A 26,550-nucleotide genomic window follows, 5' to 3' on the forward strand; every position below is an offset into this window, starting at 1 on the left:
CCGCGAAGGCTGTCTCAAAGCTCTTATTCCTACCCCAGGGAGCGAACATTGAGGTGGGATCACCGAGGAGCTATAGCCGAGGAAACACGAGAGCAGCCTTCCCGGAAGCCATGCAGGTGAAAGGGTTGCTAACTCGCTCCATACAGCTGACAAATTCATGTGATGCTTCAGAGTGAAGGACGTCTCATTCCTCAAAAACACATTTGCTCATTTCCTCTCCTCTCCCATAATTTCCTCGCGTCTCCCGTGCCTCCTTGTTTGTGGAAGGGAGGCAAGTGGAGGAGTCGGGGATGCAATTTAAGCGACATGAGATGCTTCGGATGAAATTCGTGCTATTCTAGTTGACCATGCCTGCATTCTCTCCCTTAATAAACCCGATAGCGGAGTTTTTTTTTTTTTGGGGCGTGGTATAAAGTATGAGCATGAACATTATATCCATGTTCACCTCCTCCAGGCCATGGAAGAAGCCTGCTTAGACATTTCAAGTTATGCGTGCCCCTAGGTGCGGGTACTCTCACCAGTGTGTAAGACTATGTTGCAGTGTGTGTGTGTGTTTTTGAGGGCTTGTATGTCATGTCTGAAGGCAAAGTTTTTTAGCAAGATTGAATGGTTTTGAGTGGAGAGCTTCATTTTGACCTGAAAATAAGAAGTTTGGGGGAATTGGGTGAGAAGTTATGGATTTGTGTTTAGAGTTTTGACATAAGCAGGCATAATTTCAAGAAATGTGTTTAAGCAATCAAGAAAAACTGTAATAAATCAGCTAACAAGAAAATTTCACAAACTGTCGCAGTGATCCTTTAATAAAAAGGCCTATAGACTATATTCCATTAAAAAAAATACAAGAAATGTGACAAATGAAGGAAGGAAGATAATGAGTTTTAAAATATTTTTGTTAATGCTTCTGTTTTGTTCATTTTCAAACTTTAATCCTTTCTTTTCATTTACTCATGTAGTGGGTGAAACCAAATCAAGAAAATGGAAAGTGCCCCTTCAGGAAATATGCAATGTTACAATATTACATAATAATTTGAAACTGTTTTTGTGTACTTAATTGGAATTCAAACTAAAACACAAATAATAGAATTTTCATAACATTTTCATCAGAATTGTAGCACAGTGTAATCATAGCTTCATTCATGTAAATGTGATCAGGTATTCTGGGTATGCCTGAATGTCATTAAAGACTACAAAAATGGCTGGATTGGTTTTGTTATCTGCAACACTGTCATACAGGTCTGCAGCATTCCTGGAGTTCTTGGAGGGCGGGGTGATCATGCCACTTCTTCCCTGGGTGAAGTCTCCGACCAGGACCCTGGCCACGTACATGCGCTTATGGCCGCTGGCGTCGGGTTTGGCGTAGCCTTGTGCTGAGTAGGCCGGGTTTACCGCAAAGTAAGATCCATTGCCGTACATCGCACCTACAGAGCAAAATAGGGGACGGCCAGACTGTATTACTAAATAAATACATCAATCTAGTGTTTGTTTGTTCAGTAAGAAGACTGCTGCTCCATTTGTTCTCCATGAAACTTGAATCAATTGTTTAAATATCATTTTGTAGTAGTGACATATTGTTGCACTGTGTAACTTTACATGACTATCATGAGCAAAGAAATGTGTTACATTACGGTACATTGATCAGAAATCTATTTTTAAACATTCTTCGGTTACCATGTGCTCCTGCGTAGCTGCGGTTGAAGCCTTGATTGTTGATTAAATCAATGGAGGTGGCTCCGGTGCCGTGGAACAGCACCATCTCGTTGTTTGTGTGTTTGTTCTTCACCTCCATTTGTTTCTTCATCAGCTGGTAACTCTGCCACAGTGTCGTGTTTTGGACTCGTTCAATCTGCCAACAAAGTTACAACACATGAATCATTCTCACTGTATTGACTGCATGGGTTTTTTAAATTTGCTTGTGTTTTCTTTTAGTGTAACCCATTTGTTTTTTCCAAGTAGTGAAAATATCCCTTTATTTGTTTTTCTGAAGTTGCAAAGCATATCAGAAACTGAACATACACTGATGATGTTTGCAGCGAGACCGGTCTTTGTTAGCTCCGTCTCCACATCGTTGTATTCCTTGGATCCTGGAGTCAGAGGAACCCGTTTGAGGAGGTCGCCTTTCATGTCATCCCAATTTGATGGCAGAGCGGCGTCATCTGCAAAAAAAATCATAAGAGTGTTTTTTAAGGTAAGATACACTTTTACACAACCTTTGTCTTATATTTTCATGGTTTCCATTCATATCACTGTTTAGATATTGTATAATAAAGTGGATCTCTGAGGTTTTTTCCATGTGAAGAGCTGCTTGTGTTTCTATTATGATAGGTTTTCTAATCAGCTCAGTGTGAAACTGGACATTTTTTAGGAAAATGGAGGAAGTAAAACCCTCACCTTTCATATCTTTTCTATGTAGCTCCAAGGCTTTACGCGAACTTGCTGACACTGCTTTTCTAAGCATTACTTGAGCATGGTACTTCTCGTTGTTGATCTTGATCGTCACACTTTGTTGTTTCTTTTCCAGTGCCTCTTCCAGCTGGAAGTTGGTGTAAATGTCAAAGGGTACCATCACCCCGGTGCTGATCTCAAACTGCCACTCTACCAGTCCACTCAGCAGCAAGGCCTTGCTCTTCAAGTTCTCCGACCTCTCCACCTTGCGGATGATGTCCCTGATGGTCAGAATAAAAGGCATATGCTAACATTTGGTACTCTGGACTGAAGCTTTGTTGCATATTGGTTCTCCTCCATGAATTGATTTGCTGACCTGACTGCAGACTCAGCGGTGTAGACGTCTCTGGTCAGACCCTCCAGCTGGATGGTGGACTCCTGGTCCCCCATCCCTCGGTTCAAACTGATGCTAACCGTCAGTTTCCGCTGCAGGGAATTTAGCTTGTCCAAGTCGGCCTGCGACAGCTTACTGATGTACTGGTCTTTGATGGTTCTCTCCGCCTGCTCGGCCACAATCAGCTCCTTAACCCTTTTCTTAGCCTGACTCACAGCCTGCAGTGGTGGGGTAACAGTTGTGGAGTTCGGTTACAAACCAGCATCGCTACAAGAACATTTTCATATTGTTATACTAAACTTCTCTTGTGTTTTTTGCTTGTATGAGTGAGTGACTGACTGGCCTCAATAATCAAGAGATCTTTTCAAAGCAAAGAGCTAAACCTAAGTGAATAATTGCATGTTCACCATGTCGTTGTCGGCACACAGCTGAAACACTGTGGGCTCAAACTCCTCTCTCTCCAGACACAAGTCATCAGTGCTGGGTCGCTCCTCCCCAAGTCCCGTAAAAAACGAAGTGACAGTGTCTGAAACAACATAAAACAACATAACAGTATGTGAGACATGTTTGTATGGCAGAGATTACAAATTCACAACAAACTCAGGGTTTTTACTAGGGTGTGTGACGTATTAAGAGATTTAAAGGATGATAAGATTTTGTTTTGTTCTTATAGTCAAAAAGTTAATTTTAATACTAATTAATTCTATTTTTACTTTTAATAGTTATTTGAATACACAAAGTACTTGCTCTTGTGTGTGTGTCACAGCCTGATATATCTTCTTCCTCTGTGAATGAGTGACATGTTCCTTCATTACCATGAACACACACTTTAGTTCATTTTTGACTAAACCCCACATACACTGCCACAAATACTCACTAGAGCACTGAATGTGGATTAATCCACCGCTGAAAATGGTCACCAACAAAGACTCTATTTCCTCCGGTTTGTTTGATAACCAGAGTTGTCAAGTTACAAAGTACAAATACTTTGTTACCTTACTTTATTTTAGGTATCTATACTTTACTGGAGTAATTATTTTACAGCAGACTTTTTACTTCTACTCCTAACATTTTCACGCAATTATCTGTACTTTCTACTCCTTACATTTTAAAAATAGGCTTGTTACTCCTATTTCAGTTCGGCTTGTTTTAATTCCGGCTTGTCATCGTTCAATGAATTCATAAGATTTATGGGACAGATCAGATGGCCAGACTTGAGACTTGACTTGGACTTGTGGCAAAAGACTTGAGACTTGACTTGAAATTGCCCCTCAAAGACTTGAGACTCGACTTGGACTTCCAAAAAATGACTTTTGAACACCTCTGTGAGAGTCACAGACAGGTAGTCAGATAGTATTGAGAGGTGGACTGACATGTTGATGATTTGAGTCTGCACAGGAGATTGTGACAATCAAAAAGACAGACTAAATACCAGAATTAACCTCTGAGAAAGAAATAACAGAATAATGCCTCAGAGCAAACTTGATTAAAACAAACCGGAAGAAAAGATAAAAATAATCACAAATCTACAGTAGGTGGAGTTTACTAAATACCTTTGATCTTGGTGAAGACGCTCTTGGCCTCCACCTGCTCTCCCTCTCTCCTCTTCATGCTCCTGTGAAACTCCGCCATCATGACCGTCTGGAAGATCAGGATCTTTATGCTGCAAACAAACCTCGGGTGCTTCTTCCTCACAAAGTCCACCACCCCATCCACCATGGCGTCTGCCACCGCCGACGGGTTGACCCCTCCCTGACCTAACGGGCAGACAAGGACCGGTGATGATGATGCTGATGATGCGAGGATTGGCATAGTCTGTGAAAACTTTTTTTTAAGATTATTTTTTGGGGCTTTTCTGCCTTTAATGGACAGAACAGCTAGGTGAGAAAAGGGGAAGACATGCGGGACATAAGTCGGACTCGAACCCTGGACCTCTGCGTCGAGGTATAAATCTCTATGTATACGTGTGCCTGCTCTACCAACTGATCCAACCCGGTCCCCGGTATTGGTACTTTTACTTCAGTAAAGAGAGTAGAAGAGTACTTCTTCTGCCACTGACATTAGGATTCATCCTCTTGGGATCATGAATGTCCACAGTACAGTACAATAACAGCTGCTTAATTTTAATATTTGATGGTTGATGTGACACAAACTCTGTGCAGACAGAATGTACTGTACCTGCATCACATCACATCAAATGTATCTTCTGTCAGCTTTAATACAGCGAGATGAGTGAATATCAATAGTGAAATTAAAGACTGTAAATCCAAACAACATGGCTGCCCAGGGAACTGAGAAGACTTCTCTTTGAAATAGTAAAAGTAAAAGCTTCAAATAATAACTGATGTGTATACTGTATAGTTTCTGCTTGCACAGACCTGTTCCCAGGGCCGGGAAGGAGACAGATCTGAGCTTGTTCTCCTCGCAGAACTTCAGCACTGTGTAAACCACATCCTTAATATTTGCAGGATCATTCTGGCCAACAACGTGGATAATGTGTGTGCTGGGCAGCTGGCCGGCCGACGTCAGGATAAACAGACCAGGCTGGTAATTCGGAGAATTTACTACAGAGAGGAACCAAACAACACTCATTACACAGCCTGGTAAAACAATCAATCCCTGAAATCTGGTTTTTGTGCACAATTTTACAAATATTTACCTAGGCCTATACTTAGACTCAAGTTAAAATAGTTACCTAAAATGTATGGATAAACAAATTAAACATCTAAAAGTAATAGATAATGGTAGTAGTCTAAAGGATAACAAACTTGGCCAAACCAACCTAAACATTGAGAATTACTTTGCATTTGTAATGTTACTTAACTTCACCTTAAAATCAATTCACATAAACTAGAACCCGACCGCTAAAGGATTTTTAAGGCCGATATTGATACAAATATTTGGTGATTTAAAAATCCGATATTCCGATATATTGGCCGATATATATTTTTAAAAAAAATTCACAAACGCCTAACAAAACATAAACAGATTTCCCTAACATTAGTTATTTGTAGTTATTTATGACTGCTCACTAAAATAATATGATAATGCAGTTTAAAAATAAACAGGAACATCAAAATATATGAAAGTTCTGATAAATAAAATTTATAAAAATTCAAATTTAAGATACGAAACTTAAACGGTTAATTACAAGTGTTGCCAACAGGGACGTTGTAGACAAACTATGCAACGTCAACACTCATAACATGGTTGAAGGTTGTTTCGTCCATTTTTATTTTTTAAATATTAATTTATCAGCCATTATAAATGTCAATACCGATAGTTTGGAAAATGCCTAATATCGGCCGATAATATCGGTCGGGCTCTAAAATAAACACATTTGAAACATCACGTAGCATTTTAAATCATCTGAGAGGTGCATCAGGCAAAAAAGTTTGAGTTTTGCATTAACCCAAATAATACTGCTCTCTATCAGCAGAAGAGCAGTTGTACTGGGACGTTCCCAGGTGTGACTGGGCTGAACTGTGTGAATGTAAAAGAGATGCGGAGATGTAAATGATAAAAAACCAATGTCCAAGATCCAGCACTGTCCAAGCCTTCGACACTCCTGGGGTATTATAGAAGAAGAGTAAGAGTAATAAATGATGCTGCTGTAAGTTATTAAAATTGAAATGCCAAGACATGTTGCGTTTTTTTATTGAGTTACATGTGAGAGAGACTCAGAGACAGAGACTCAAAACATCCTTTGTTTGGTTTTATTTGTGGTCAATGTAATGTTATCGCTGTGTGATATTTACAGTTTATATATATATTTGAACACCCTGCTGTTTTGCAAGTTCTCCCACTTAGAAATCATGGAGGGGTCTGAAATTGTCATCGTAGGTGCATGTCCACTGTGAGAGACATAATCTAAAAAAAAAAATATCCAGAAATCACAATGTATGAATTTTTAAACTATTATTTGTATGATAAAGCTGCAAATAAGTATTTAAACACCTGAGAAAATCAATGTTAATATTTGGTACAGTAGCCTTTGTTTGCAAGTACAGAGGTCAAACGTTTCCTGTAGTTTTTCACCAGGTTTGGACACACTGCAGGAGGGATTTTGGCCCACTCCACACACAGATCTTCTCTAGATCAGTCAGGTTTCTGGGCTGTCGCTGAGAAACACGGAGTTTGAGCTCCCTCCAAAGATTCTCTATTGGGTTTAGGTCTGGAGACTGGCTAGGCCACGCCAGAACCTTGATATGCTTCTTACAGAGCCACTCCTTGGTTATCCTGGCTGTGTGCTTCGGCTCATTGTCATGTTGGAAGACTCAGCCTCGACCTATCTTCAATGCTCTAACTGAGGGAAGGAGGTTGTTCCCCAAAATCTCGCAATACATGGTCCCGGTCATCCTCTCCTTAATACAGTGCAGTCGCCCTGTCCCATGTGCAGAAAAACACCCCCAAAGCATGATGCTACCACCCCCATGCTTCACAGTAGGGATGGTGTTCTTGGGATGGTACTCATCATTCTTCTTCCTCCAAACACGGTTAGTGGAATTATGACCAAAAAGTTCTATTTTGGTCTCATCTGACCACATGACCCATCTGGATCATGCAAATGGTCATTGGCAAACTTAAGACGGGCCTGGACATGTGCTGGTTTAAGCAGGGGACCCTTCCGTGCCATGCATGATTTCAAACCATGACGTCTTAGTGTATTACCAACAGTAACCTTGGAAACGGTGGTCCCAGCTCTTTTCAGGTCATTGACCAGATCCTCCCGTGTAGTTCTGGGCTGATTTCTCACCTTTCTTAGGATCATTGAGACCCCACGAGGTGAGATCTTGCATGGAGCCCCAGTCCGAGGGAGATTGACAGTCATGTTTAGCTTCTTCCATTTTCTAATGATTGCTCCAACAGTGGACCTTTCTTCACCAAGCTGCTTGGCAATTTCCCCGTAGCCCTTTCCAGCCTTGTGGAGGTGTACAATTTTGTCTCTAGTGTCTTTGGACAGCTCTTTGGTCTTGGCCATGTTAGTAGTTGGATTCTTACTGATTGTATGGGTTGGACAGGTGTCTTTATGCAGCTAACGACCTCAAACAGGTACATCTAATTTAGGATAATAAATGGAGTGAAGGTGGACATTTTAAAGGCAGACTAACAGGTCTTTGAGGGTCAGAATTCCAGCTGATAGACAGGTGTTCCAATACTTATTTGCAGCTGTATCATACAAACAAATAGTTAAAAAATCATATATTGTGATTTCTGGATTTTTTTTTTAGATTATGTCTCTCACAGTGGACATGCACCTACGATGACAATTTCAGACCACTCCATGATTTCCAAGTGGGAGAACTTGGAAAACAGCAGGGTGTTCAAATACTTATTTTCCTCACTATATATATATATATATATATATATATATATTCAAAAGGTCCCCACTGCACTGAAAGAAGACATGATGTTGACTGATGGATTATTTCTGCAAGTTTCAAGTCTCTGCAAGTCAATTTTCATTTAACTTAACTGAAACTAAAGACAGCCTGGTAAAGAAGGTAATACTTTGAAAAAAATGAAAGATTGTGTCATTTGGAAAAAGGTGATGTCAGTGATGTAAAATTAAAATTGTAAAAATAAGATGGTCCTTTATTAAATGTTCTACAAGGTTTGTTCGTTTACACCAACAAGATGACGAGGCAAAATAAAGAGTCACCTGATTTTAGGGTAAAGCCTTGATTGGAGGAGTTGATAATGACATCACAGGCCTCCTTGGTGATGTCTCCAGATGACACCTCGAGGGTGAGCTGACCCATCTGAATCCGATACACACCGAGGGAGGGGGACGACACCTGACTGAAGGAGGCTGACAGAGACACACACAGCTCATCTTAGATTTTTATTATATATATATATATATATATATATATATATATATATATATATATATATATATATATTTTTTTTTTTTTTGTGATCAGAATATTTAGAGTTAAACACTGAACTGCCAAATCTGGTTTGAGCCAGGTGATCTGGAGGCTCAAAAACGTTGTTCTGTCTCTAAAATAATCAAATTAATTACATTCACAGGTTGACGTCTAAAATAATCAATAATCTGACCCTTCACATTCTCACATTCACATTCTGTATTTAAAGATGACTTCTGTTTGATTTGTTTTGTGTTTGCTCTACAGTTTTGTTGTTCATAAAATTTCACATGAAGATAAAATAAATGAAAGGTGTGTAGGCTTCTTACCTGAAGACTGTTGTGACTGGCTGACTGATGGCCTAACTGGTGCCTCGTTAAATTCCTGAGCTTCATTTTGGATATTTCTCTGGCCAGTCTGACCTTTGAACTCCCTGATGAAACACTGACAAACAAGATGTTGGCACATGATTTTAATACAGGTGATTTGATACAGGTTAGCTGTTCAATACCTGCTTGTATGCATCTCTCTGGGTATGAAAGATTTATCATTGTACTTTTCATTTTCAGACTTGTGATAAACAGTTTAAAACAAAGAGGATCAAAATCAATGCAGCAGAACCAGATATGTCCTTTTTTATTCCACACCTTCATCCTCATCAAAACCTGGTGCCTACATTACTCACTAAACAACTTGCAGTTGCATAATAGTAGTGCGTTCCATTTGTACTCGGAAGTCGGATTTTCTGAGGTCAAAGTCGGAAACACCAACATACAAAATCCAACATGGACGCCCCGTGCATCAACAGTTGTGAAAGCTGTAGTAACGTACAGTTATAATCACTTCTGTCTTATTTGTGTTTCACTAAATCAGTCGTACACACAGTCCTGTCCATCTTCTATCTGTGGACATGTTGCTTCGCTGTCTGTTGTGAAAACAAACGTTGTTATAAACTGGCATTGCTAACAATAGCTAACCTGGCTAGAGCTAATGAAAACAATGAAAATCCGACTTGTATATGGAACGCATTTAACTCGGAGTGACGTCATTCCCAGGTTTGGTTTCCGAGTTCCGAGGTAAATGGAACACACTATAGATTGTGGTGTTTAATGCTAACAGCAGCTAATGTAGCCTGCAGCAGAGATGAGCAGCGGGCTACCAGAGATCTCACTTCACTCTAATTTCACACCTCAAGATTTTTTTTACTTTAATACTTAAACATGCTGTCTTTAACAAAATGAAACTCACATCCACCGTTTGGTTGTCACTCGGGTGAACAACAATGGCCACCTCTCTCAGATAGCGAGGGGTTTTCCTGCGGCTGTACGAGTGGATCTCCTGCAGCAGGACTCTGGATACCACGTCTCTGGGGAAGCTCAGGTTTCCTGTGCCGATGGCCGGGAAGGACAACGACGCCATCCGACTTTTCTCAGCAATCTCCAGACAATATCTGATGATGGATATTAACTCCTGAGACAAAAAGACAACACACAGAACAAGTAAGGTTGGACCACAAAGACTGTGGAAACTTATACATGGAGCCTCTTAGGTCCAATATGTACATTTATGCAGGTACTGTACATAAGTGGACATTTGAGGTACTTTACTTAAGTATTTTCATTTAATGCTATTTTATACTTCTACTCAGCTCTAGAGTATTTAAGGAGAGACACCCCAAGTCCTTATTAATATATTAAAAGTGCAATGTCTAATATATATTTCCTACGTGCAATACTGTGAATTCAACCGTTCAGTCTGTCTACTTACTATATCTTGCTTTATGTTATTGCTGTAACACTGCAAATCTGTCCACTGTGGGACTAATAAAGGAATATCTTAAATGTGGAAAAACCAGGTGTGATAGGACTTAATTGCCAAGGTTAAAAGTGAAATAAAAAAAGGAGTATAGGCTACTCACAAAAGTGAAAGGAAATGGTTGTCACATTGAGAATCGTTGCTAACGCTCATTCTCCTGTCCCCTCATATTGATCCACATGAATCCCAATTGTATGATTGTATGAAAATAATAATGTTATGCAAGATAGCCATAAAGGCCAAATGGTGCGTCGCTTTAAATGAATTGTGGGATGGCATTATCTCCTTTCCTTTGGTAAAGGATGGTCCAGTGTACTCTATGCTAAAGGTAATGACAAAGGAAGCATTGAAGTACCTTTCCTTAGCATTTAGAGAATTCCACCAGCTCTTATAATGGCTGCCCCTTAGGCTACATTTATATTGCAACATTTTGGTTAAAAAAACAAATATCTTTTGCTACGTTTACACCTCACAGTCACACTGCTCTGGCGTTTCAGAGCCCCAGAGCCAGAACAATTTGAAAACACTTCTGATCCGTTTGGTTTGGAATCTGCTGGGTTGTGTTGCAGTCTCAACGGCCGCAAACGGAGACCTTTGGAAACACTGACGCCCATGTTTCGCCACCTGATTGGATCATGACGTCTCATTCTCTGAGACTAAGCTACTAACATTACCATGGCAACTACCAACAATGGGCTATACATGCAACTATACATATTGCCTCCTGTTTACCCGGCACGCGCATGCCCAGTATTCGAGAATGTTGATATGTGGTTTGGGGTGTTAGTTTGAACAGAGATTAGTTCTATTACTGGAGCTAAAAACACTTGTGTGCACGGATGTTGTTTTTGGCTCAAAAATGCTTAAAAACCAAAACATAGCAATCTAAAGGTAGCCTTACGTATGTCCAGATTGTTTCACTCAGTTAGGAACCTTCCTAAGAAAAAAAAGACTATTCGCCAGCAGCCATGTAAACCTGTGACATTTAAAAATATCAATAAAGGTTGCTAAAAACTGAAATATTGAATAAACAACAATTATTATTACCAACCTTAACAAAACATAAGGATTGAAACACACAACATACTGTTAATAAGGGGACGTTTCTAGTTATATGTAGTATTTTTTATAAAGAGGTTTTATTACTTCTAGAACAGAATCTAGAAGTTGTGGTTTCACTTTGGCTCTTTATTAGACTACAGTTGCAGTCCTCTGATGCTCAAAACATAATTTTTCAGTGGAATATCTCTTCAGGTTTATCCTATCAGTGCACTCACCTTACATCAAATGTCTCTGGAGAGTATGACCCAGCTGCCTAAAATTAAATTCCTTTGACTGAAAACCCTCACCTCCTTGCCGGCTCCGTTGTTCCAAAACGGGCAAACAGCATGATAGACTTTCCGACACTTGAGGTTGAAGCTGTCGGTGATGACGACATCGCCATACAGCAGTGTGCTTGCCCTGTCTTCGGACCGAACCGCCGACTGCAGGCCGTGCCCAGCCGCCTGCAGGATCGCTTTGGAAACAGCTCCCTGGTTCAGGTTCATGTCCTCTGAGATGGTGTTGACAATGACGTCAGTCTGTGGACCAAAAACAACAGTATCGTACACAAGTTTACGGCTACAACTGAAAGGATAAGAAGATTCATTTTAGACAACCAATTTTTCTTTTAAGTAATTTCTCAAGTAGAAATACAATAACATTTCAAGAGTACAGCTTCAAAATTATCAGAGGAGTTTGTTGTTGAGGCACACGTTCAGTAAAGGTCTGTGCAGCAGGAAACCTATTCACTGACTATGTCTAATAAGGCAGGCTTGGTACTTGGGATGCACACTCTAATCTTCTATCTGTATGGAAAACCATGCAAATCAAGTCACACACAGCACCAGCTCTCCTAAAGTACTGAAAGACAAGCAGAGATTCAACCATGTTTGGAGTATGCAGTGCCTTCAGACTTGGCAAATAACGATATAAAGTAGACTAGACTTAGTTAAGTGGTTTCGAAAATCTAGAGAATCTGTTTGTTTCCAGTCTGTCAGCAATTACCTTGATGAGTACAACAATATCATAAGCAATAGAAATAATGGACAAAAGGAAAATAAGATCAAAGTTTAACGAGTGCAATTGTCCTTGAAGCCAGAGTTGCATTCACAGGAACTTGTCAGAGAGAATTATTGCCATCTGGTGGATATTTGTATCTAAACCCCGCACTTGTCAGAATCATGTATCATGAGTTAACCCTTTATAGGGCACTCATTGAAATCTTTGGAAATTCTAAATTGTAACCTCAAAAAGGTAATGTGGGATGGTACAGGACATTTAAAAAAAAAAAAAGTTATCAATATTTTTCATGTTTGCATTGCAAATCAAGGTCAATGAAGTTACCATATATGAGCACTTGCCCGTCTAGGGTGAACAAAAATAACCCAGAGTGAATTTTAAAAATTATGTGAAAAACACACACAACCTGCAAGGAACATTTATTTAACTCACAAATTATTTGGTTGAGTGTTAAAAATCTGAGATTGTTGTTATTTGCATAGCATTTCTAAAAATCTGAATTGGCCTAATATTGACTAAAAGCATATTCCTTTTGCAGCTGTCTGCTCGGCTCTTTTATGGGGAGAGGGATACCGTTCTTGTTCCTGTAAACCCTGCCAGAGATAATGATAGCTCAGAGGAAGAAGACAACGATGTGGCAGATCCTGACTTCCTTCCACGCACCCACAACCTGGACATTGATGGCCCTTCTGCCAAAAGAAAGTGTGTGCGGCCTGCAGTGGAGGTGCTTGTAGATGAGGACCTGGGCAAAAATGATGACAATCAAGAGCCGGCACCAACAGCAAAGAGGCTCACCAACAAAAGGGAGCCAGAACCCCGGGAACCCTCTAGAAGAAGGTTGACCTGGACAACCCACCCCTGACTTCATCCAAAGTCCATTTGATTATTTCAGCAGGTACTTCAGTCGTGAAGTAATCTTGCACATAACTTATCAAACCAACTTATATGCAACCCAGATGAACATCAACACCACCTTTGCCACCACTGATGATGAAATTATGAACTTTGTGGCTCATAATTTCTAACTCTAGAGGGTTCCCGGGGGGTTCTGGCTTCCTTTTGTTAGTGGGCCTTTTTGCTGTTGGTTGCTCTTGATTGTCATCATTTTTGCCCAGGTCCTCATCTACAAGCACCTCCACTGCAGGCCCCACGCACTTCCTTTTGGCAGAAGGGCCATCAATGTCCAGGTTGTGGGTGCGAGGAAGGAAGTCAGGATCTGCCACATCGTTGTCTTCTTCCTCTAAACTATCATCATCTCTGGCAGGGTTTACAGGAACAACAACGGTATCCCTCTCCCCATAAAAGAGCAGACAGCTGCAAAAGGAATATGCTTTTAAGTCAATATTAAGCCAAAGGAAAACAGTAACAGTGTAATTTAGATCTACTGGAAAAAAAAAAACAGAGTATTGACATAGAAAATATAAAAACAGAAAAATCAATTATAATTACTGGTAGCACCACTTATATTTACTCATAGTTGTGTTTTATCACAAACCAGTATTGAGTAATTGAAATTAATTCACACAGTACTAGGCCTCACACTAACAATAAGCACCTATGTATGCCATTTAACTATAATAAAAAACATACATTCATAGACATATGTCTAAAAATGGACACTTGTGCCACTCATGCTAGTCTTAGGTGAACGGGGCATATGATCAAATATGGTGCATTTAGATTTCAGCCCAACATTAAGCTAATTTTTAGAAATGCTGTGCAAATAACAACAATCTCAATCTTTAACACAACTATTCAACCAAATAATTTGTGAGTTACATCAACTTACCATGTTTAGTTATGATGTTATTACCATAGCTGTGGGAGAAACCAGGTTCAAAAAAGCAATATTTATGATTTCTGCAAGATGGCTGTGTTTGAGGTGCTCCAGGCCACTGCTGATTGTTCAGATGCCTTGATGTCAATATTTGTCAGATAGCTTGATCTCCCCTGATTGGCTGAGAGAAAACCACATGACTCCACAACTCCAAATGGAGGCAGGGGGAGGGCATTTTGTGTGTGTGCGGAAGTGACTATATATGGTTACTTGCCCCGTTTAAGACACAGACATCAAAACAAGTTGGTGCAGTAAACGGTTATTCAAATGATACTTTTCTAAGGCAACACAGCGTCAGTACTCACAGTCTGGTCCTGAATGTTTCCTTTCCACAGAACAATCTTCAGACCTTCAGCTGTGGTCTTCTCCATCCTGCCCGACCTACAGCCAATCACAAGACAGGACTGATGTCACCACAGTGAATGAAGTCACCATTACTGCGTCCAAAGTTTGTTTTTGTGACTCAAAAAGACAAAAATCTGTGAACATGTTGGCGCACTGTACAGGTAATGTGGCTCTCTATTTCTTATTTTTACATGTTGGGGTTTTTCTCGTTAGATTTACATTGGTCTTGAATTTTTTCTGACCCTATGACGGACCGAGGTCTTAAAAACCTTACTGGGGAGCAAAAACTAAATTATGAACAAGACTACAGAAAAGAAAGATAAGAAGAAGAAGGAGCAGAACGTTACCCTCCATGTCCTCCAGGCTGGACGTGTCCCCCGGGAGCTCCCCTGTTACCTTTCTGACCTTTCTGGAATCCAGCTCCTGTCCCCTCAGCCCACTTTCCACGCCCTCCTCCTTTACCAAACCGGCCACCCCTGGGCGAGTGGCTCTGACCTCGACTCACCTGATATCTGCTGGGGGATGAACAATAAAGTTCAGTTAACACACAAAAGCACACCTTCAAACAAGTCTGTCTGATTCAAAGGCTGTTTCAAATGTAGCTTGGCTCTGTCCAAAAGTAACAAAAATCCACCAACTACCACCTCTCAAGCTCTCTCATGTTAAATCTTGTTTGTTTAACATGTACAGAAGGCCATGTGTAAAAGGGACAATTTGTCACTTTACAGGGAAATTAGGTGTCCCACTATTTCTTTGCTGAGAGCATTACTTCCTGGAGTCTCAGAGCCAAGAAATGGTCTGGAACAAAACCACCTGTAAAACATTCAATTGATGTTTTTACACTTTGGATTTTGTACATGTATGAAGATTTCTTTTTTTACATTTCCAGTCTTTATGCTAAGCAAACAGCTGCTAGCTGTAGCTTCATATTTGCCATGCAGATATAAGACATTTCCCAAAATGTTAAACTATCTTTTAAATATGCACCTTTAAATATGCATCTTCAAATCCATGTTCTAATCAACAGTAAAAGTTCATTATGATAAAAAAAGTTTCTTCAATTTACCCTGAAGCCCCCGTGCTTGTTCCTTCTGCCGCATGTGGTACTGTCATAGTAGGTCCGAGGTCCATGAACTCTCTGTTGACAGCTGTGGCCAGGACTCTTACGGTCTTATCATTGTTGTCCACCAGGTGAATCTCTGTCAACGATCTTGGACCTCCTGGATTGTCACAGTACTCCCGCACTGCCTGAGCTATGGTCTCAGCACAGAGCTCAACAGGAAAACCGAACACACCTGAGCTGATCGCTGGCAGTGCAATGGTGGAGCATTTCACTCCCTCTGCTTGTGCCAGACTATTTTTAACAGCAAACTTCAGACGTGACACTGACGTCTTCCTGTCAAAGTCAGAAAAACGTGGGCCGACTGCATGTACGATGTACTTGCAAGGCAGGTTACATGCACCTGTAACGATGGCGTCACCCGGACGTAGTTTTCCATTTTTTTTAACGTGGTCGTTGCTGATTTTCTGCAGCTCGGGTCCCGCAGCATTTAGCAGGGCTAAGGCCAGGCCGCCAATGTGCTGTAATTCCTCATTAGCTGCGTTGACCACTGTGTCCACGTGGAAGCTACAGATGTCTGCCTTGCTGACTGAAATCAGAACTCCACTTGTGGTCTTCACTTTGCAATAACAAAGGACATTGTCTTCCTCATAGTTCTCTTCCTCCTCGTCATCTTGATTCTCTGGACGAAGCATCACCACACAGCTCAGCTCTGTCATTATCGTAGACAGGAACAGGCTTCCTTGAGTCTGGAAGTACTTCTTAGCTCCAGGCTTGTCCACACTGAAATTGTCAGTGGAGAGAGCACTGGTCAGTTTCTGAAAGCAGATTTTGGCTTTCTGGACGTGAAGACGAGCCCCAGCGAGGGTGATTCTTGGCCTCTCTGGATCAAAACGGACTTCTATATCATTATCCTTGGCAATACTGGACCAATCTTGTGATTTTTTCTTGTCAATGAACTGAACAACAGCGCATGACTCGACACGAATGGTTTCTTGAACTCTTGAGTAGTTCACAATGAATTCCTTCAGACTGCTGCTCACCTCTTTCACTGGATTCAGGAAGCCGGCCACGGTTACTTTGTCTCTCCTCTCTGGGTGGATCTGAATGGCCACTGTTTTCTTCTTTAAGGAGTTGCAGGTGTCCAACAGCTGTTGGTTCAGGCTTACCCAGTTTTGAAGTTCAAGAACTTCCTGGTCTTCCACATCCAGAGTCTGTACGTCCAAAACGGTCTTCATCTTATTCTCTGCAACAGCGAGGACACTCTCATTAATCCCCAACAGGAAAACCCCTTTGCTCTCAATGCTGTAGATGGCACTGATGCCTTGAGACGTGAACAGGTCCTGGGACATGTCCATGGGATCCACTGACTTGAGAAAGTCTAGAAGATGTGTGGGGACATTCAGCTGCTTTTTACTCATAGTCATATTCCTCTCCAAGATCCACGACTTAGTCTGGTAAACCTCTGCAGGGAGTCCTGTAATGGTTAACGTCTGGGTGCCTTTATCAAAGGAGAGGTTCATGTCAGGGGAAATGTCCTGGGCAGCTTTCTGCACCCCACCCTGCTGCAGGATGTAGAACTCTGCAGGGGACATAACCATTACCTCAGAGACACCCTCTGTCTGCCGTTTCATCTGATTCATGGCTTTAAGAACGATGTTCTCCACTGGAGCCCTGATTTGTTTTATGTCGTTAGCTCGGCCAGCCACGGTCAAAATCCCCCTGGATGCATCCAGCACCAGGACGGCGTCTTCCCTGACAAGTGAACGGACCTCCTTCTCTGCAGCTTTCCATGCACGTGCGTTCGCTGTACATTCAAAGGCCACGTACTGAGACATTTGCTGACGGAAGGCCTCTCGGGCGGTGCTCATCCAGTTATCTACATGTTTGGCCGTCAGACCTTTCTGCCTCAAAAAGCTCGGAAGAGGGCTGAGTTTCACCTCAGGGTTATCCAAGTCCACACTGCAGAAGTACGGACGCATCTGATCGTTGATGGTTTTTAACAGTTTTTTCATCAGGAGGAATTTCCAGATAACATGGTGAACGCTCTCTGTGAAGGGCTCGGGCATCTTCCATGATGGTCGCTCTCTGCCGTACAGGGCGGTGCCCAGGGATTTGTAGTACGGATACACCTTGACAGAGATGGACCGCATCACAACGTCTTGTTTTAGGCAAATGCTTTCCACAACTGCAGCAACACAGGGAATAATAAGAAAGCTCAGGTAAGTGGTTGTTCTATTTGTAGCTACAAGGCATTTAAATAACACTGAATTCTTTCCAGGTGATAAGACACACAGTATACGGCCAAGGGTATGTAGACACCATTCTTCTTACTTTTTTATTTACTTGCAAGAAATTATATTTTAGATTATAGTGGTCTTTCAAGTTTGGGTTAGTCTCTTTCTTGTTTCAACATGAGAATATCCCCCGCACACAGCCAGCTCCATGGAGAAATGTTTTTCCCAGTTTGGTGTGGAAGAACTGCTGTACAGAGTCCTGACCTCATATACACGTTACATGCCTCACTCTCCATATCATTCACCAAACACACCCTCTCACTTTGGTGGTCTATTTAAGCCACAACATTTACCCATCTCTCCCTCTGCCTTTTCAATGCTGCCACTGCCCTGTATTGCTGCCTGCTCTTTCAGCCCCACTACCACCGCAACATTCACCTGCAGGCTCTTGGGGTGGGGGATCATCCCTCCCCAATATCTCATGTAAACATACCGTATCTGCTTGGGAGTAATGATATCGGAGCCTGAGCGCCAAACAATACGTTCTGCTGTTATAATAAATTTCAAAATGAAATACTTTTGTGGCTGAAAAAGAGCAAACCCCTCCAGCAGGTTCAACATCTGGTGGGAAGCCCAAAACCAGATCAGTTGAGGCTGTTAGAGCAGCACATTAATGCCCATGTCGACCAAATCACAGACTCAACTATCACATATAGGTCTATTCTTCTAGTGTCCACATACTTCCGGCCAAATAGTGTATTTCTATTATATGTATGTACTTCTAGACATTTGTCTTAAAGTTAGAACACACTTTAACTTTTAAAAACAGTGTGTAAAGCATGAGTAGTAATGATTACTGAAAAACCTTTGGGGTTGTTGAAAGTTGCAATAGCAGCCTGTTCACTCGGGATCATGATGATATTTTCTGGCAGTGCCCAGCTCTTCTCAAAATACAGCTCCAACATGTCTGGAAAGAAATCAGATATAAGGAATTTGTGACCCCAGGAGTATAAATGTTGCAGACAGAAAACAGTTATTTAACAGTTTGTGTACCTTTAACCACAGTCGGAGGAAGATTCTCCACTCGGACGCTCTCTGCTGCCTCCAGTGGCCGAGCGCTCAGTCCGCGTTTCTGCAGCTTCTGGCTGGACTCACTGACAGAGAGGAACTTCTCCACATCTGCAAAATACTCCAGATTACTCATTTAAGATTGAAACAGGCTCAGCAAGTGACAACTACAACTGTTGTTAGGAATAAATAAATACATAAATACAACATCATTGATTCAGGGTCTCTAAATTAAATATTCTGTACTTGCTACTTTGTGGATTCAGTTTCTAATTCTTTGGTTTTCCTTCTCAGATTAAAGACATAAAGACATTAAAGACTGACAGCGTAGAGTCTTCTGTTGATGAAAATCATGTTATAATCTCCAGAACAGCTTCTAAATGGACCATGGACTGAGACTGTTTTGTCGTCTTCTGCTTCCAAGGTTAAATCATCCAATTTTAATTTTTACAAGAACTAAAATACCTGTATATGATAATATGGGTTACGTAATAACATATAATCGATGCACTTGGAGATTTGTCTTTAAAAGGTACACTGTGTAGTGTTTTAAGTATTTTATTAGCTAAAATAAATGTCTTCATTCATAAATATGTCCTCATTAGTGTAAAATTACCTCTGCCAATGATCTGACTTATCCTCGTAAGCGAAGAATTTCTTATCTGTATTTACATTGGACAGGTAAATCCAAGGAGGCTTCCATGTCGTTCCGCCATTTTGAAAAACTATAATCTAGCACTAGCAACGCTTTTTCAGAGCCAGCGTCGTGACAGAAACCAGATGAAACGGAGAAGGAGATCAGTGAGAGGCGCTTGTCACTGCCCCGGCAAATTTGAAAGCCTGCACTGCACTTTAGTTCATAATGGATGATCATACTTATACCGAGCCACAAGAGAAGGAATCCTCGTCGCCAAAAAAGCGATAAAGGGAACTAAAAAGGCAACGTAACCAGCGAATTCAAAACATGAGGGTAAACATCGGGGAAGCCTTTCCCAGGTGGAAAGAGCTAATGAAGGAGAAAGACTTTCAAAAGGGACGCTGAATTTGCCGGCTTTGTTCTCGACAGGTAAGTCAACGTTACGGTCTAAATTACAAGGGTAATTACTTATACACTCACACTAATGATTCAATGCAGTTTGCAGTTTTTTTTGAAATAACGAACCTCATCACCCAGAAAACCTCGATGAATAGCTTCTTGGTACATAACGGCTACCGTAGTTGCAACACACATTTGAAAAAGTGAGGCGCTAAATATAATTTCACCGCTAGATGGGAGAAATTGCTACACAATGTACCTTTAACATTACAATTTCAGAATAAAGTATTAACACTTGGTTAGTTTTTGTTAAATTTGATTGAATTTAATTCACATAAATGAGTAAATTATTATCTTAATCTTAATGAGAGTGTAAGGTTTTGACTTTATACTCATGTTGCCTTTATTTCACAATAAGAGCACACTGTTTTTTAAAGATAACTTCATCCAAGATTAACAAACCAACCCTCTGACTGTCAAACTGACTGTCAAACTGTTTTAATTTTAGCTGTTCATCATGTTAGCCTGGATTCGTTTAAAAAGACAAACCGTCTGAGCCCTCACTTATCAAACACATAAAAGTTAACTTTTAGTTTTACTGGCAAACTTAATAATTGTTCAAATCACTGGTTATGATGAATAATACGAAAGCTGAGACAACAAAAACAACACATACACATTTTGTCTATTTTCATTTCATTTGAACATTTGAGAGAACTTGTTCTTTTTGTTTGCATTCCTCAGCGGTGCAAACAACACAAATATAGTACTAATTAAATTATCCTTATTGTATACTGATTTCCATGTTTATCTTCCAGCAGCAGCATTTCTTTCCTGCTTTGGGTTTAGTTTTCTTTCTGTTTCCATTTCAGGCAATCTCCTGTTATTTGAAACATATGTATCTATCTATTAGAAATATGTTTGGTGTTAATTCCATATCTTATTTGCCACTGGATTTCACACAATTTCACAAAATAAACTTGAAAATATAACTCAGAAGGCTTCGTGATAGTTTAAAATATGGCTCAGTTTTGTGCTGATGTGGTGAAAGATATGAATCTGTATATTTACTGCAGTCTTGTAGTTCTGACCGGCTCACCGGCCAAAACAAAGCAGGGAGATGCACGTCAAATCTAGTGTTAACCAACTGAGATTTATAACAAGTAAAAGGCAAACATAATGGCAATGAGGTGTGGAAGCCAAGATCAGTGGTGTATGAATGGAACACACACACACACACACACACACACACACACACAGACACACACACACACACACGCAGGCCCTGGGGCCGTCACACCAACCTGCAGGATTGGTAAAGGTGACAACGGCTCTGTTGGTCTCCCAGATGATCTCCAGACTGTAGCAGCTCTCGTCCAAGCCCGAGATGTTCTCCACCAGCATGGACAGTATGTCTGTGGACATGCTGTCTGACACGTTGTCCAACACCACAGCAACGCTCTGAACCGACTCTGAAAGGAGAGAAATAAAAACCTGCTTCACCTCTGCTACCTCATTATTTCCATCTCAGGAATGTATCTGTTTGTTTTGAAATGCAGAAACTGAAAAATCTGACAAAACAAATGGATAAGGAAACAAAATTCTAAAAACAAATGGATATATATATATATATATATATAGGATATTTTAATATTAATATATATATATATATAATATATATATATTTCTTTTTTTTTTTACTGGATTGAACAGTATAATTTGAGAGAAATTATAGGGAAAGTTTAGAGACAGTTCTTACATTTTAGCTTGTTGTATTGAGTTTAAAAGTAGTTGTTGATTTCCTTTCAAACACAAGTCAATTATTATGAATGCTTTGCATATTTTTGCATTCTCAGCTGACCTGCTGGACACTGACTAAAAGACTCTTTTACCCTCTTTGCTCTTTGCAGAAACTACATTTCCAGGTTCATCTTCTGACTTTGGAGTCTTTGAATCGGTCGATGAATCTAAGAAACAAGACAATCAGGTTCTGCACACATTAACTCAATCAGACGTAGCAAAGATCCCAGAGTGTCTAAGAAAGCTAAACAAATAAACTGTGTGCTTAAAAAGATCTAATTCCAAATGAAAGACAATTCTATATGGCATTGTTTTAGACTATATGACTTTAAAAAAGGACCATAAAAACCAGACACAGCAGACAGCTGGCAGTGTTACCTGAGACGTCGTCACTGTTCGTTGGACTCTGAGAAGTGAAAACAAAAACAACACTTTAATCACACAGAATGGAAATATGTCTAAAAATCTGTTTTGTGTGCCGACTGGTAACTGACTCAAGTTCAGGCATTTAAAGATTTTAGTTTGGCTGTGTCACTGGGAAATAAAACTTCACCTACTTCCAATGTGCATATAGATAAACATTATTATTATGGAGAAAAGTATATTAACTTTAAAAAATGCTTTTATGCTCATCTTATTTAAATAGTGTGTTGCTGTTCAATACAAGCTTTTTAACACCCTTGGGATTCATAACAACTACATCTGTACAACAAAACAAATTATTAAAAATTAAATATTAAATAAATGCGCAAAGAAACATAAAACCAACTTCAGGATTTCAGGGTGTTTATCAGTGACTAATATATATATTAAAATGCCAGCATGTCTGAAATATAAGAGCCTGACCCGACACAGGTCAGTTTAACAGCTACTCGGTGTGTAAATGTTTAACTTCACTCTATAAAACTTTGCTGCAGTTAGTTTCAGCGGTGAATAATATTTTGCTCTATTTTAGGACGTCAACTCTGTTTTAAGATGATACTGTATTTAATCTGTTTTATCCTGGATGATGTGTGTTATTGTGTGTTACACCTTCATAAACTCCAGTTGATGTTTAACACAGATTTGTTTTACATTTTCAAAAGTAAAAAAAAAATACCAACTATGTCCAGCTGGAGAAATATACTGTAAGTAAAATCATTTGTACACAAAATACATAGAGCTAAAGGTTTCCTTATTTCACTATGGTGTTAACTGCATATAGCTCCAATTAAGAGATGAAACAACATAATACACAATATTTGTGACATAATAATTATAATAATAATAATAATAATAATAATAATAATAATAATAATAATAATAATAATAATAATGTATTTGATATAGAACCTTTTACAGACAGAGTCACAAAGTGCTTCACACAATAGACATTTGTTAAAATACAGTAGGATCCAAAACAGAAAATAAACAAGCAAAAACAAATACAGTACCAATGAAGATTAAAAGACTAAAACCCCCAAATTACAAACATGGGACAAAAGCGAGTTGAAGCAAGTGCTGCTTTCTAAAAGCGTCACCCGAGACTGCAGAACGTAAGGTAATAGGAAGGGCGTTCCACAGAGTCGGAGCTACCACTTCAAAGGAATGGTAACCTTTAGTTTTTAAATGAGTGTGTGGGACCACCAGTAGTCCCTGGTTAGAAGACCTGAGGGACCTGTTAGTAGTGTACGGATGGAGCAGGTCAGAGATATAAACAGGCGCCTGACCATGCAATGCTGATATGTAAGAACAAAAACTTTAAATTGGATCCTGAACTTGATCAGAAGCTAATGTAACATGAATAAAACAGGAGTGATGTGTGACATCCTGCTGGACCTGGTCAACAGCCTTGCAGCAGAGTTCTGGACCTGTTGTAGACGGTCCTGGGAAGACTTGCTATATAAAACCATGAATGATCATATCAAGTTCACTATAAGACACTATGGAACTTTAAATGTTCATTTAATGGAACAAAGAGGACATTTTAGGGAAAAAGTTTTAGAAGTTAACCTGAAGGAACTTAAAACGGATACTAAGTACTGTCCCTCCAACATGTTATCTCTTTGATTCAGATCATCATTAATCCGAGTACACCCTAACCACAACATTATCAACAGAAGAAGAACAGAGTGTTAAAGTCCAACTTCCTGCTGCCGTCACACATCCAGGAATAGGTTTACATACACATCACAGAAGGAAACAATTTATAACTTTAATGCTATAAAAGGAGCAGTCATACAGACACAATAAGCATTTGTGTTGAAGGACTGGAGGAAAGTTTTTGGGGAGGAGCGCTGAATATTATACTTTATTGTATATATATTATTACAAAAAGCAAGATTCTTTGCAACATTATTCATATTGTATTTGTCTCCCCCTGACGTAGACAAAAAAATGTTCACTGCAGCCTGAAAGCTCCTCCAAGTATCATTTTACAATCAATATATGACTGAAGCATTTATTATAAGAGATAATGACAGGCTGGCCTCTCCATCAGGTCACCTAGAGAAGTCCATTCGCTGATGAAGACTGAGATGCGGTCAAAAGGTGCAGAAACAGCTAGTAAGTGGACCTGGAGTTAAGATTTATTTCTCTTACTAAATTGTCTGCAGGGTCAGACTTGAAAAAAACTGTACTGATGAAAAAGTTGAATAAATAAAAAACATCAAACATCTCTTATATTATCTATTATAAGTGTTAGCAGGAGAAGAACGAAGAATGTAAGTTTTTTCCTGAGGGTGGCCCTACAGGAAAGGTAAAGGTGTAATGAAGGCTTTATCCTCTGAGGTTGATGGGAAACGTAGTTTGATATCTTACAAAATATATTATCTTACGTTCTGTTTAATGCTGTGACAGTTACGTTTAGGCGACTGGTTAAGCTTAAAAGTTAGTGGTTTGGGTTAAATATAGTAGCCTACTTCAGGGACAAGAACACCACCCACAGGTGAAAGTCCTGTGTTTCGGAACCCATCTACCAACCTCCTCCCTATGCAGATTTTGGCGCTCTTATGCTACTTTGTCTGTCATTATTACTACGGACACTAGAGTTTGCTGCCTTACAGCAAATGTCAATGTGGGACATAAAGTAATAAATACGTGGAATACATATGAATTACAGTGCATTACTTTCTGCAGGTATACAACTTGTATGAACAGTTCATGAGGACAGCCTGAACATGATGGTTAAAATTCTTAAAAAGTAAATCTTTAACAGCGTCTCTACTTACTGATGCAGACATCAGACGTAACTTGACAGTTTGATTCTCCAGGGTGATTTCGTGGTTTTGCCGGGCGAGGACTCGCTCTCTCACTGGAATCACATCAAACTCTTCATTATGTATATTCATTACCCAGCAGATAACAGTTTTACAAAGACATCAAGAAGCATTTTAAAGGGTTAGTTAAATTAAAGGAATAGTTATATATTCTCTACTTCTTGCTAAGAGTTAAGGTACTCTCACATTACACCATAAATACTACGAATATTCACTATAGTTTTCCATTCACTTCTGAATGACGGCTGAATTCAAGAGTTCACCTTTGTTCAACTTTGACCCAGCAGCCAAAAGAAACACTGTGGCCCTGTGTTTAGTAATGTAGCAGTGATTATCGGGTTTTCTATCACTATTTCAGTAAATCATCACACTTAAGATGTTCACATTGACTCCACTCTCATGTTAAATAAAATATGAAGCTACAGCCAGCAGCTGGTTAACTTAGCTTAGCATGAAGACTGGAAACAGGGGGAAACTGGTCTAACATTTATCAGGTGGACACAGACTCCTACTGAATCATCATGTTGCTCTATGACTGCTGGATGTGGAAATACACAACTGTTTGAACTAAAACATTGATATGTCATTTTTTGTTCACTATATGTTTTTTAAAAGCTAGGCTACTCTGTTTTGTGTTCCATCACAATGTTCATTTCTTTCACGTGTCAATACATCTTATCCACCTGAGAACCTCCTGCTGGGCAATAAGGAGTGGTTACTGGAGAGGGGAAGTGCATACTGGGAAGTTAGTTGACAATCTCAGAGTGTTTATATTAACCAACTTCAACGGCCAATCTGAGCTGGGATCAATTTTAAAATGTCGATAAATGTCCTCAGTAAAGACATAAATCTTTGAGTCTTTCAGTTACTAATTAAATGTTATTTACTGCACTGTGTATTTACAGTGGCCAGCTTCAGTATGTGTCGCAGTTATACTCACAGGCCTCGTTGTTATTTGTGACTCATCCATCAGGATGACTAGTCGCAGAGAAGTGTTAAAGTAGCCTAACTTTGTTAGAAACTTGAATGTAGCCTACTGAACTTTTCTCGACACCAACCCGAGCAGTGGATGAAACCGAGACTCACCCTCCTCTGATCTGAAGTAAACGGCGGCTCTCGGAGCTCCGTCCTCCGCCTCCACCCGGCAGTCTCCCCCGCTGGACTTCTTCTTGCTCTGGAAGTAAAGTTGCAGTTTGTTCTTCATAGTTTTGGTCTGAGCCGGGCTCCAGTCCCCCTCCACGATCACCGGCGGCGGGCGCTCGGTTCCTTCCATCGTGCCGTCCGGTACAAACAGCCCGACAGACTGACACAAACAGGCGGCGGAGCGTCCTCAGGCTTCTGGCTGCTTTCACTTTCGTTTCTTCACTAAGTGACGGAGAAATGGA

The 26,550-nt window shown here is 40.1% G+C and overlaps 1 protein-coding gene across 1 annotated transcript; it reads right to left on the reverse strand.

The window, feature by feature from the left end:
• Positions 1–772: 772 nt before the first annotated feature.
• Positions 773–26,550, reverse strand: LOC114555432 (protein mono-ADP-ribosyltransferase PARP14). The gene is made up of 23 exons (XM_028577800.1): positions 26,252–26,550; positions 25,118–25,200; positions 22,287–22,314; positions 22,001–22,075; positions 21,413–21,580; positions 19,058–19,183; positions 18,870–18,971; positions 15,774–17,955; positions 15,055–15,222; positions 14,668–14,743; positions 11,814–12,044; positions 9,898–10,119; positions 8,979–9,093; positions 8,439–8,588; positions 6,305–6,344; positions 5,155–5,417; positions 4,330–4,533; positions 3,184–3,302; positions 2,759–2,994; positions 2,389–2,663; positions 2,014–2,153; positions 1,669–1,843; positions 773–1,418 (listed from the first exon to the last, which is right to left on the reverse strand). The coding sequence occupies exons 1-23, from the start codon at positions 26,436–26,438 to the stop codon at positions 1,135–1,137; spliced, it is 5,649 nt and encodes a 1,882-aa protein (XP_028433601.1). The 5' UTR covers positions 26,439–26,550; the 3' UTR covers positions 773–1,134.

This window comes from Perca flavescens, chromosome 5 (genome assembly GCF_004354835.1).
Source record: "Perca flavescens isolate YP-PL-M2 chromosome 5, PFLA_1.0, whole genome shotgun sequence".
NCBI classification, from domain to species: Eukaryota; Metazoa; Chordata; class Actinopteri; order Perciformes; family Percidae; genus Perca; species Perca flavescens.

What these genes read in the sequence shown, in the direction of transcription:
- LOC114555432 (XM_028577800.1), bottom strand. Translation starts at nt 26,438, where the DNA reads ATGGAAGGAACCGAGCGCCCGCCGCCGGTGATCGTGGAGGGGGACTGG. An exon ending in ACAAGCACGGGGGCTTCAGG is followed by an intron (nt 15,223 to 15,773) that starts GTAAATTGAAGA and finishes TTCATCCCCCAG; the next exon opens with CAGATATCAGGTGAGTCGAG. An exon ending in CAGCCTGGAGGACATGGAGG is followed by an intron (nt 14,744 to 15,054) that starts GTAACGTTCTGC and finishes GATTGGCTGTAG; the next exon opens with GTCGGGCAGGATGGAGAAGA.